At 39.7% G+C, this 12,184-nt stretch overlaps 1 protein-coding gene across 5 annotated transcripts in view; it reads right to left on the minus strand.

Annotated features, from left to right (window-relative positions):
- The window catches only part of LOC124802923 (golgin subfamily A member 6-like protein 22), a 323,612-nt gene that overhangs the window by 101,462 nt on the left and 209,966 nt on the right, over nucleotides 1–12,184 (minus strand). For all 5 annotated transcript variants that reach the window (XM_047264007.1, XM_047263998.1, XM_047264015.1 and 2 more), the window contains exons 7-8: nucleotides 10,542–10,625; nucleotides 7,805–7,972 (exon numbers count right to left, since the gene is read on the minus strand). In XM_047264007.1, coding sequence (XP_047119963.1) covers nucleotides 7,805–7,972; nucleotides 10,542–10,625 — 252 coding nt within the window. The remainder of the gene's footprint in view (nucleotides 1–7,804; nucleotides 7,973–10,541; nucleotides 10,626–12,184) is intronic.

Genomic DNA, 12,184 nt, shown 5'->3' on the forward strand with positions numbered 1-12,184 from the left:
CACATCCATGAGAACGACGCCATCACAATCCCAGAAGACTGTCCCCGTAACTTTTCCAGCAGAGGGTGTTGCTTGAATTTCTTCTTTTTTGGTGAATGAGGATGATGCCACTCCATGGACTGCCTTTTTGTTTCTGGTGCAAAGTGGTGCACCCAGCTTTCGTCCCCCGTAACGATCTGTGACCGAGAGGCCTCTCTGTCGATCTCAAAATGCTCCAACAGTTCAGATGAAATGGTCTTCCTTTGAATATTGTGGTCCACTGTGGGCATTTGTGGAACTCATCATGGGCACCTCTTTGAATATCTGAGAGTCTTGATCATTGCAGACACACTTCCAATGTTGACCGTCAACTGTAGAGCCAATTGCAGTTGTGATACGCCTGTCGGCATGAATAATGGCATCTGTACAATTCAGCATGCCTGGAGTTCTGTTTCTGTATTTCTTGAGGCTGCAACTTTCTCTACTTATCGCCCAACTGTACTCCTATCAACTGCAGGATCGCCATACACTGCATACACAAATGTTTATGGATGTTCACCACAGTTTCTTTCTCTGCACACAAGAATTCAATAACAGCACACTGCTCATAGTGTGAGTCATGTGTAGACACCATTTTGACGTTGTACTATGACTCTGTCATCTGCCAGAATGGTTCAAAACTTTACCAGCGCACAGAACAAACATAAAATATGAAGCACCAACAAGGACATTTGTCTATGTATATTAATGGCTTTTTAAAAACTATGGGGCATTACTTATTGAATGACCCTAGTACAATCTGATGTCTTCATACTGAAGAAAACAACGAAAAAGAGGAGGTGCTGCTATTCTTTAAATAACTGTCTAAATCAATTGATGTACACTATTTTTGTCTAGAGTAACATTTTGAAGCATGTGCTATTGAACTTTCCGCAAGCAGTTCTAACCTCTTACTGATTGCACACTTTCACTTGGCCCCTGAGTGGAGGGTGCTGGGAGTGGAAGCTTGCGATTGGTTTGCAGCATATTGGTTGCTGAGACAAGTCATACCTCCTCCCAGAGCGCCAGCTTACAGCTTGTAAAAGGAATGAATGTATAATAGAGTAATGCATCACAGAAGTGACATGAAAGTCACTACCAAGACCAGGTACATTAGGGCACCTTCAGGGGATCTTGACCTCTTTATGAAGCAGATTAACTAACTTTTATTGCACTTATTTACCTGTAGAACAGATTTTGTAGTACTCTGAGACTTCATCAACTTCCTAATACACAGCAGAGGGAAGATGAACCTGGAAAACTTGATGTACACCTACAACTCAATTCTAGTTGTCATTTTTTCCACTAGAGTAAGTTCATATTCAAGCCCTCTAATTGATAACATTTTTTGTAGACAAAGGAAAACTGGGCAGTATCATCATTACTAAAATACTGAATGTGCTCTCTGATCATGATGGTTAGAGGCCTACTGTTAATAATATGAACATTTGCCAGAATAAAACTGAGTCCCAGTGGAACATTGTCTGACCTATAAATGATTGGGGCCTTTAAATCATACCTCTATGATGTAAACTAGAATCGAATCTATTCTGAAACAGATGTAGTAACCAAGTGGCTACTACACCTACCACCCACAGCATAAGTAAGTTGGGCCACTATGGCAAGCATACTGTGCGCCAGCATTAAAATGGCATGCCCACTACTACCCAAAGTGGGCACCTGGGGCCACCTAGTCTGCTGTGCTTGTGCAGTGCTACACTAGTAATGCCTGACATGAACGGCATCTTCTTAGGGGCACTCTTGGACCTCCAGGCTTTCAGGAGAATTTTTGAGTAGTGTGAAATTTCTTTTTATTCTTGCTGATGTCAGTCCATGACCAAATAAATTTTGTCTCTTTTACAGCCATGTATTTCCTTGTGTTCCTAGTTAGAACACAAGTAGTGATGTCAAGGGTTGAATTTTCATGTGTTTCAGATTCTGTGGTTTTTCTGCTATTCGGCTCTTTCATGGAGGCTTTACTCCAGCCACTTCTGAGACAATAGCAGGCACATACAGCCTTGTTGGAGTAGTTGTTGGCTATGTTGACTGAGGCTCAGGCACTGGTTGTTCACCTACTTCAAGATCACTATTACTGCACAGGCAGTCGTGGGTACTTACCCACTGCCTCGCTTGGAGGTGTTGCTCACAAGTTTCGCTGGGGTCAGTTCTCTTCAAAAATAGATTTGACCGAAATCTACTTTCAGATCCCATTTGACTAGGCATCAAAACAGTTGCTTGTGCTTAATACACCTTTTGGTTTCTATCAGTATCAACAGATAATGTTTGGAGTCCCTATTGCACCTGCCATCTTTCGAGGTTATTTACAACAAGTTACAAAGGTTGTCCCTCACTGCATTAACTATCTTAATGATATCATCACAACAGGTGCTACAATAATCTCTGGTCTTTATTTACAGTTCTATAGCCGGTGGGCCTCAAATGTAATCTCGCTGAGTCTTACTTTCTCCAGCCTTCCATTGGGCCATGAAGTTTCCTGGCAGGGCATGCGCCTCATGGAACAAAGTATTGCTGCCATTATGGCCTTGCACCATCTGTGTAATCTATGAAAACGTCAGGCATTCATTGGCAAAGTGGTCTACTATCACATGTTTATTCCCCAAACAGCTACTGTTGCTTCTGCAAAGTAATTCTTTTGGCTGGTCTGCAGCCTATGAACATTCTTTTGTGCAATTAAGGATATTCTTCACTTTGCACTGTGTCCTGCAACATTTCAACCCTGTGAACATCTGTCTTGGCCACAGATGTGTCCCAGTATGGGGTGGGGTGACCAACTGCCATTCAAACAACTCTGAACAGCCTATTGCCTTTGCATCAAATACACTTTACTTGGCTCAGCAACATTTTTCTCAGGTGGGAAAATAAGCTCCTGCTGTTGTCTACAACCTAAAAAAATTTCATGTGTTCTTGTACGGTGCAAAATTTCATTTAATTATTGACTTCATGCCCTATGTTTCCCTGTTTAGCCCGCTGGCATCCTTATTGGACAAACCACTCATTATCTTCAGCATTGGACTGTGTTCTTGTCCCAGGCAAATTATGAAACCCATCTTCATCCCACATTGCAACATGTGAATGCAGATGCTCTGTCTTTGTTCCCTATGGGCCCCGACCCCTCGTACAACCAGGAGGAACTGCTTTATTTTCAACTGGATATAAAGACAAGACACATGGTAGATGGTTTCCCCATCACTAGTTCCCCATGTTGCCTCTGCTGTGGCAGTGGATCTGGTGCTCTGACAGGTTATACATCAGTCCAGATATCAGATCTGCTTTGAAATTTTTATGCATGGAGCCACTGTCTCTCCCTCTTGGATGGCATTGTTATCCAGTCAACGGATGAGTGTACCCCCCATGTTGTTGTTCCAGCAACTCTGTGGTGGGAGGTCATCTGCTTATTACACCAGGGGCACTGGGGAGTCTCTACTACAAAACCATTGGCATGCAGCAGGTGGTGCTGCACACTGTTTTCTTCACTGTGGCTAGCTCTTATACACCCTTGCGAAAGAGTTCACATTGATTTCAGTTATCCTTTTTTAGACACTTTCTGGTTATATTATCAAGTAATGCTTTTTCTCACTCTCCTTATGTTGTTTGTTGCCTGGATGTGGCAGCAGATGTGACTGTGAAGACCCTTTCAAAGATATTCTCCATAGGCTTGCCTTGAATTCGGGTTTTGGACAATGGTTCTCAGTTAATGATGCAGTCTTTCAAGGACTTTTGTACACACAACTGTGTTCACCACATCATGGTGTCTCCCTTCCAGCCACAGTTGAATGGCAAGCCTCAATGTCTTGTTCAAACATTTAGGACACAGATACATAGAAGATTTACTGGCTAAGGAGGCTCTAACAGTTTTTAAAGCTTTTACAGAATGATGCTAATGGGGACCGAGAGTCCCACAGAGCTCCTTCATGGCAGTCAGTTGTGGACCCTGCTCAGTCTCCAGCTACTGGACAAGTGTCCCCTATCGGCGCCAGTTTTGTCAATGTCCACATCTGGCACATCAGTCTGGGTCAGGGCATTTGAATGACACTCTCACTGGATTCTGGCTGTCATCCACAGCCTTCACTGTTCACACTGAAGATCAACTGATGGCATGCCATCAGAACTAGTTGCATCCCACAAGGGGCACAGGGGACCCTTCCTCAGGCCATGGGTCCAATGCCTCATTCTTTCTCGGCTTTGGCCACTCTGGGGTAAAGAAGGCCTGGTCATACTCACTTACCCTGGCAGTCAGGGTTTCATCAGCACTTAGGTTGAGTTTGCTTCCTGTAGCCAGCACCTCCCACTGCGCTGACCAGATGCTGCTGTCACCGCAAACAGAAGCCATGTCTCTGCTCCCAGAGCCTCTCCTATCCAGTGTGTTGTCATTGCTGCCTGTGTCTGCACCCCTCATCATGGACTCCAACATCCAGAGGGCTCCCGTTCCCCTGCCATTGGTCCTGTTTACTGGCCACCATGTGGTCCACAAGTGGCGGGGGTGCCCTCATCCCACTCACTTTCGACTGTACGTACTGGCCAAGGTGAATCAGGAGCTTCTTGTGCCTTTGGCTGCCACGTCCTGCACCATCATGTACACTACATTGTGGACATCTCTTCAGTCAGAGCTTCAGGGGTAGTGACAACTGATCTTTCTCCCTGCACGAAACGAAGAATGTAGTAATCCACCACTTACTACACCTACTGCACATGGCGGACATACGTCAGGGGCCACTACAGCAAATGTAGTGTGCTCCAAGATTCAAATGGGACATCCTCAACTAACCAAGGCAGCTGACAAGTGCAATCCAGTCACCAACCACTGTCATCAAGTCCGCCACACATGCACAACACTACACCAGCAACACCTGATGTGGATAGCATCTTTATAAGGGCTTGCATGGGCCTCTGAGCCTTCAATTGTTATATGTATTTGAGACATGTAAATTAATTTCATTGTATTCTTGTTGATGTTACTCCACTGCCTAATAAACTGTAACTATTTTACAGCTGTGCTCTTCTTTGTGTTCCTAGTTAGAACGGACATCAGTTCAAAATATAATCTCTTTGGTACTGAAACTGCATCAATATTTGAGTCTCAGTGCCAAAAAGGTTTACAAGAATCTATGCAAAGCCATGGATCACAAAGGCGATAACGTCTTGCAAACAAAAATGAGAAATATACATTACAGGAAAGAAAATCAGGAAACAGAACCCAAAAAAATAATTATAGAAAATACTGTCAAATATTAAGCAAAGTAATTAAACTGTCAAGTTATATTTTAACTCTGATATCAACGAATTCCATAACAAAACCAAACAATCTGGGACGTAACAAGGGATGGAACAGGTATTGACTGTGAGAGTACACCTAAAGACTTTGTCTTAAATATTGATGACAAACATATAAGCAACCAAGAGCTAATCATAAAAATCTTCAATGGTCATTTCGTAAGTACTGCTGAGCAAATAGGTTGCCATGGCTTCTTAGAGAGTGTCATGTAAATGCTAAAACAAAATTTTCCCAATCTCCCAAGCAGAAATGAGGTAAAGAAAGCCATTATATATCTACATCAATGTACATACTCCACAAGCCAACATATGATGCACTGTAGAGGGTACTATGTACAACTAATAGTCATTTTCTTTCCAGCTCCACTCACAAATGGAATGAGTGAAGACAGCTGTCATTTTCTTTCCATCTCCACTCACAAACAGAATGAGGGAAGAACAGCTGTCTATAATGATAAGTATAAGCCCTATTTTCTCTCATCTATATTTGTTGTCCTTATGCGAAATGTACACTGGCGGCAGTAGAGTCATTTGGTTTCAAATGCTAATTCTCTAAATTTCTTTAATAGCGCCTCATGAAAAGATGATTGTTTTCCATCCAGGGATTCCCATCTGAGTTCACAAGGCATCTCTGTAAAACTTGTATGCTGACTGAAACTTCAGGTAACAAATCTAGTAACAAGCTTCTGAATTGCTTTGATGTCTTTCTCTTCACAAACACTTGAACAGTACTCAAGAATGGGTTACACTAGTTTTCTATATGCTGTCTCCTTCATACATAACCTGCAATTTCCCAAAATTTAAAATGAAATCAATCATTTGCCTTCCCTATTACCAACCAGACATGATGGGTTCCATTTTATATTGCTTTGCTATGTAATGCTGTAGAAAGTGTGATAGGACTACTGTTTTTCTCTCTATGTATAAATGATCTCATGGGCAGGGTGAGGAGAAATGTGTTGATGATGCTGTGATGTACAAGAAGGTGTCACCATTGAGTGACTTCAGCAGGATACAAGACAATGTAAATAGAATTTCTACTTGGTATGATGAATAGCAGCTTGCTCTAAATGTGGACAAATTCAAGTTAATGTGGCTGAGTAGGAAAAACAATCCTGTAACATTCAAATACAGCATTAGCAATGTGCTGCTTGACACAGTTACTGTCTCCTTCAGTTACTGTGTCAAGCAGCACATCTGTAGTTCATTAGTGATGATTAAAATGTTTATTTTTGATCAGATAATGCAAATTTTCAAAATACCTCTTCCTCTTAGTGGCCCAGATGAGGTTCAGTGGAACATACCTATCTCTATTTCTATGTTGCAAAAACTGAAATGATGAACAAACTTTTAAGTGCATGTCTTGCATCAGATGCTCTTTCAGGATAAAAACCTAACATTCGACAGTTGATCTCAAAAATAAGTACATGAAATCTGTTAGGAAAGAGTTAAAGATGTGAAAGAAGAAAAATGGAGTAAAATATAAAAGGTGCTCATGTTGAAACAGTTGCAAAAGTTGCTGACACTGAAAGTAAATGCAAAAGGTGCAACAAAATCACAGTTAGGAATGTTTATTTGATGTATTCTTTGCATAATAAGTCATTTACAAGTGTTTAAATAAAAAAATTAACATGCAGCAATAAAATCCCTGGTTTAGTCATTATTTTCTATAGTGCTGACATAAGTTTAATTTCCATAGTGTTCAGCCTTTGACTCACTATGAAGTTGTGCATCTTATGGCAAGAAGATTACACATAACTACCACAAACAAGTATGTATTGTGTTAACATATATAATATCTTCATACAGATACTGCTCTTTAACTGTAATAGTTAATGATAATTACAGCTCATGGTTTGTTATGCATTAAATGGTGACAAATATTCCAAACTACCTAAATATAAAGAGCATTCAATTTTGGTAACTATGTACACAAATCACCCAGAAATAATTGCACTTTTTTGATATGGTATCTGCTTACTTCTGGTAGTCAGAGCAGGTACTTTTTATTCTTTAAGATACCCAAAAATCTACATGTGTAAGATTTTTATCCTGTATCTCCAAAATGTGTTGGAGAAAACTGCACAAAGTAAAGACAAGTTCTCCCTGTAGTTGTCCAGTCCAGTAATCATTAGCTCAATGATCTCTGTGACAAGATATATTCATTTCCCCTTAAAGAAAAGTTCTCCCTGTAGTTGTCCAGTCCAGTAATCATTAGCTCAATGATCTCTGTGACACAATGTATATTAATTTCCCCTTTCTTTCTTTTTTTGGGGTGGCGATGGGAATTCTGGACAGGGAGGGCAAAGGAAATGGAATCAATGAAATAACATAGCACTTCCACCTTCTTCCATCCAAATTAGTGTTATTTGTCTTCTGCACAAAATAAAAAAGAGTATTAGTTTTATTTTGTGGAATTGTAAAAATCACATAGAATCACATGTGGAAAACATTTTCACAAGAATAAGTTAAATGTTTACTGTGATTTTCTTACCTCTCTCAAACTTTTCTGTAACTTCTTTTCAAGATCGCCCTTTGTTTTCTGTAATTCATCTTCTAACTGCTTCCTAATGGACTGTATTGCCACTTTCTTTTCTTCATTATGAACCTTTTCCATTTCTGACTTCAGACGTGAAAATTCACGCTGCGTCCGTTCTTCCCACTGCACAAAAATCATTATAGAATTTACCACACAATTAGGCAAGTAATTATATTTAAATAATAACACAGCCACATTAAATTTATAAAAATCCACAATTATATAAACAACAGATCTTAGTAGATCTAGCAGTGGGCATTTTATAAAATGAGTTCTTTTCATATGAATCTGGATTTATTGGTGCTGCTCTCAAAATTTATCTGCATGTTTTAATTTTTAATGTAGACAGAGGGAGGAAATTTGATGATGAATATCATTTTTGAGTGGAGATAAGGGACACTTTACACACTTTATTTGTATTTACAGAAATCATTATGTTTTCCTATGCCAGTAATGAGCAGCATCCTGTCTCTAAATGTTAATGGGATGATGATATGGAGTCATATCCTCTACACAGAAACTTTACCAATGAGTAAATCAATTCCATTTAATCACTGAATCAATCAGTTCCAAATACAAACAGTAAATATTGAACATGAGCTATAACAGCAGCTGTATAAGCCAATCAAAGACAGGTGTAAAAGCTCAAGAACCATTGGGTTTATGCATACTACTCAGCTAGAATACACTGAACTGTAAGCAAATGGAGAAGAGTACACTCTTTCTAAAGTGTACTCTCTTGTTGGTGAATTAGTGTGAAGCCCGCATCTCATGGTCGTGCGGTAGCATTCTCGCTTCCCACGCCCGGGTTCCCGGGTTCAATTCCCAGCGGGGTCAGGGATTTTCTCTGCCTCGTGATGGCTGGGTGTTGTATGCTGTCCTTAGGTTAGTTAGGTTTAAGTAGTTCTAAGTTCTAGGGGACTGATGACCATAGATGTTAAGTCCCATAGTGCTCAGAGCCATTTTTATTAGTGTGAATAACGTAACTGCAGCAACATTGATGTTCATTGTTCAAGTAACTAGTAAAGTTACATTCCAGGTGATGAGTGTAAATGACTTTAATTCATAGAAATTGTGTTGATAGCATATTGAGGATGGTTTGTTGATTTGGTGGAGGGGACCAAACAATGAGGTCATCGGTCTCATCGTGTTAGGGAGGGATGGGGAAGGAAGTCATCCATGCCCTTTAAAAGGAACCATCCCAGCATTTGCCTGAAACAATTTAGCGAAATCACGGAAAACCTAAATCAGGAAGGCTGGATGCGGATTTGAGCCGTCGTCCTCCCGAATGCAAGTCCAGCGTTCTAACCATTGCGCCACCTCGCTCGATCATATTGAGAATATTGGTTACATGTTTATTTGAGAAGTATCTGGACTCTAGAACATGTACCCACTGCAAAAAATAAACTTCTTTCCAGGTTTGAAAAAAAAAAAAAAAAATTATGAATTTACTAAAAACTAGTGTGTCAGAAATGTAGTGCAATCTTTACCTTAGATAATTCACACACTTGTCATCAATATGAGAACTGAAATAAGCAGTAAAAGAATAGAGACAGAAACATAAAATTCTTTTTTTTTCTGTACCTTTATTGGGAAAAAAGGAACCTTTTATAGGATTGCTTTGTCGGTCTGTCTGTCTGGATGTTAAACACCCCTTTTTCTCAGGAATGGATAGACATATCAAGCTGAAATTTATGTCACATACTAAGATCCTAAAGTTCCTTGGCAGTGTAAAAATTTAAATGTAAAATGTAATAAAAAATACAGCGATTTATGTCACATATTTTGATATTTACCAACTCACTCATCAAAAGCTAAAGAGTACTTCCTTCCTCTTCAACCCTTCATCCAGTGGCTCCCTCTTCAGGCCAAAGGATTGAAAGGGAAGGAAGAGGGGTGAAGGAAAAGGACTGGAGAGGTCTAGGAAAAGGGGTAATTTTAGGAAAGTCACCCAGAGCTACAGGTCAGGGGAGACTTACCATATGGGATGGAAAGGAAAGAATGATCGTTGGGGCAGTCTGTCCATATGTTAAGTCCCTTCAAGGATTATGGCACAAGATGGGAAATTACACACACACACACACACACACACACACAAAACCTTAAAATTGTAATTTTCTCAAAAGCCTTGGACTTCCTGAAACCGATATTTTGCCAGTATCATTATTGACAACAGGCAAAAATTGTCGAGATTCTCAATTTCCAGGTGGATGAACTATCTATATACACAATTAAGTTTGTACTCAGAACATATTAACACTCAGTTTAATGGAAAATAAAATTGTCTACTATGACGATGTACTTAAAGGTTTCGTGTCTGTGTGGTTGTGTGAGTACTATTGCTAGAAAAAGAGCCAGTGCTGGAAAGCTAGTGTGAAAGGTCTTTTCTGGTATGTGTCCTCCACACATCGATCTGCCATAGGTAAGTGGTTGCCTTTCCCTTATTTTACATATCGCCCCAGCCAGGAATTTCTATTATTGTTACACAAGCTGTAGAAGAGAATCTCTTAGGCACGGCTTAGGAAGAAACTTTTTACAAACCTAACTAGTATATGTGGGAAATTTACACACCACAGAAAACAGAAATATAATAAAATGTAAAATACAGTCAGTTAAAGCTTATAGCAAAGTGAATCAATGAATTTAGTCAATTGTGTGGGACAAAATATGGAAACTATGTAGCCATCTTTACCTGAGCATTAATTTCATTCCTCTGGATTTGAAGTTGTGACTGAAGTTTCCTTTCTGCCTCTGCGACATGTTTGTCATGAATGTTCTGAAAATGAAATCTATTTGTCACTTCCTTAGTGCAAATATCATACTGTGTATTTTAAATGACAACAGCTGAATAATAGTTTGGTTTCATGTTTTTTAGTATAACTTACGTATTCCAATTCATTATACTTGAAACTAAGCTTGCGAATTAAAAATGTAAAAGACTAACAGCAAGTAAGTTGCCTTTTTTGTTGTGGTAAGGCCAAACCAAACCTGACCAGCATGTTGTTGTTGTTGTGGTCTTCAGTCCTGAGACTGGTTTGATGCAGCTCTCCATGCTACTCTGTCCTGTGCAAGCTTCTTCATCTTCCAGTACCTACTGCAACCTACATCCTTCTGAATCTGTTTAGTGTATTGATCTCTTGGTCTCCCTCTATGATTTTTACCCTCCACGCTGCCCTCCAATGCTAAATTTGTGATCCCTTGATGCCTCAAAGCATGTCCTACCAACAGATCCCTTCTTCTAGTCAAGTTGTGCCACAAACTTCTCTTCTCCCCAATCCTATTCAATACCTCCTCATTAGTTACGTGATCTACCCACCTTATCTTCAGCATTCTTCTGTAGCACCACATTTCAAAAGCTTCTATTCTCTTCTTGTCCAAACTGGTTATTGTCCATGTTTCACTTCCATACATGGCTACACTCCATACAAATACTTTCAGAAACGACTTCCTGACACTTAAATCTATACTCGATGTTAACAAATTTCTCTTCTTCAGAAACGATTTCCTTGCCATTGCCAGTCTACATTTTATATCCTCTCTACTTTGACAATCATCAGTTATTTTACTCCCTAAATAGCAAAACTCCTTTACTACTTTAAGTGTCTCATTTCCTAATCTAATCCCCTCAGCATCACCCAATTTAATTTGACTACATTCCATTATCCTCGTTTTGCTTTTGTTGATGTTCATCTTATATCCTCCTTTAAAGACACTGTCCATTCCGTTCAACTGCTCTTCCAAGTCATTTGCTGTCTCTGACAGAATTACAATGTCATCGGCAAACCTCAAAGTTTTTACTTCTTCTCCATGAATTTTAATACCTACTCCGAATTTTTCTTTTGTTTCCTTTACTGCTTGCTCAATATACAGATTGAATAACATCGGGGAGAGGCTACAACCCTGTCTCACTCCTTTCCCAACCACTGCTTCCCTTTCATGCCCCTTGACTCTTATAACTGCCATCTGGTTTCTGTACAAATTGTAAATAGCCTTTCGCTCCCTGTATTTTACCCCTGCCACCTTCAGAATTTGAAAGAGAGTATTCCAGTTAACGTTGTCAAAAGCTTTCTCTAAGTCTACAAATGCTAGAAACGTAGGTTTGCCTTTCCTTAATCTTTCTTCTAAGATAAGTCGTAAGGTTAGTATTGCCTCACGTGTTCCAACATTTCTACGGAATCCAAACTGATCTTCCCTGAGGTCCGCTTCTACCAGTTTTTCCATTCGTCTGTAAAGAATTTGCGTTAGTATTTTGCAGCTGTGACTTATTAAACTGATAGTTCTGTAATTTTCACATCTGTCAACACCTGCTTTCTTTGGGATTGGAATTATTACATT

Source organism: Schistocerca piceifrons, chromosome 1 (genome assembly GCF_021461385.2).
Source record: "Schistocerca piceifrons isolate TAMUIC-IGC-003096 chromosome 1, iqSchPice1.1, whole genome shotgun sequence".
NCBI lineage: Eukaryota > Metazoa > Arthropoda > Insecta > Orthoptera > Acrididae > Schistocerca > Schistocerca piceifrons.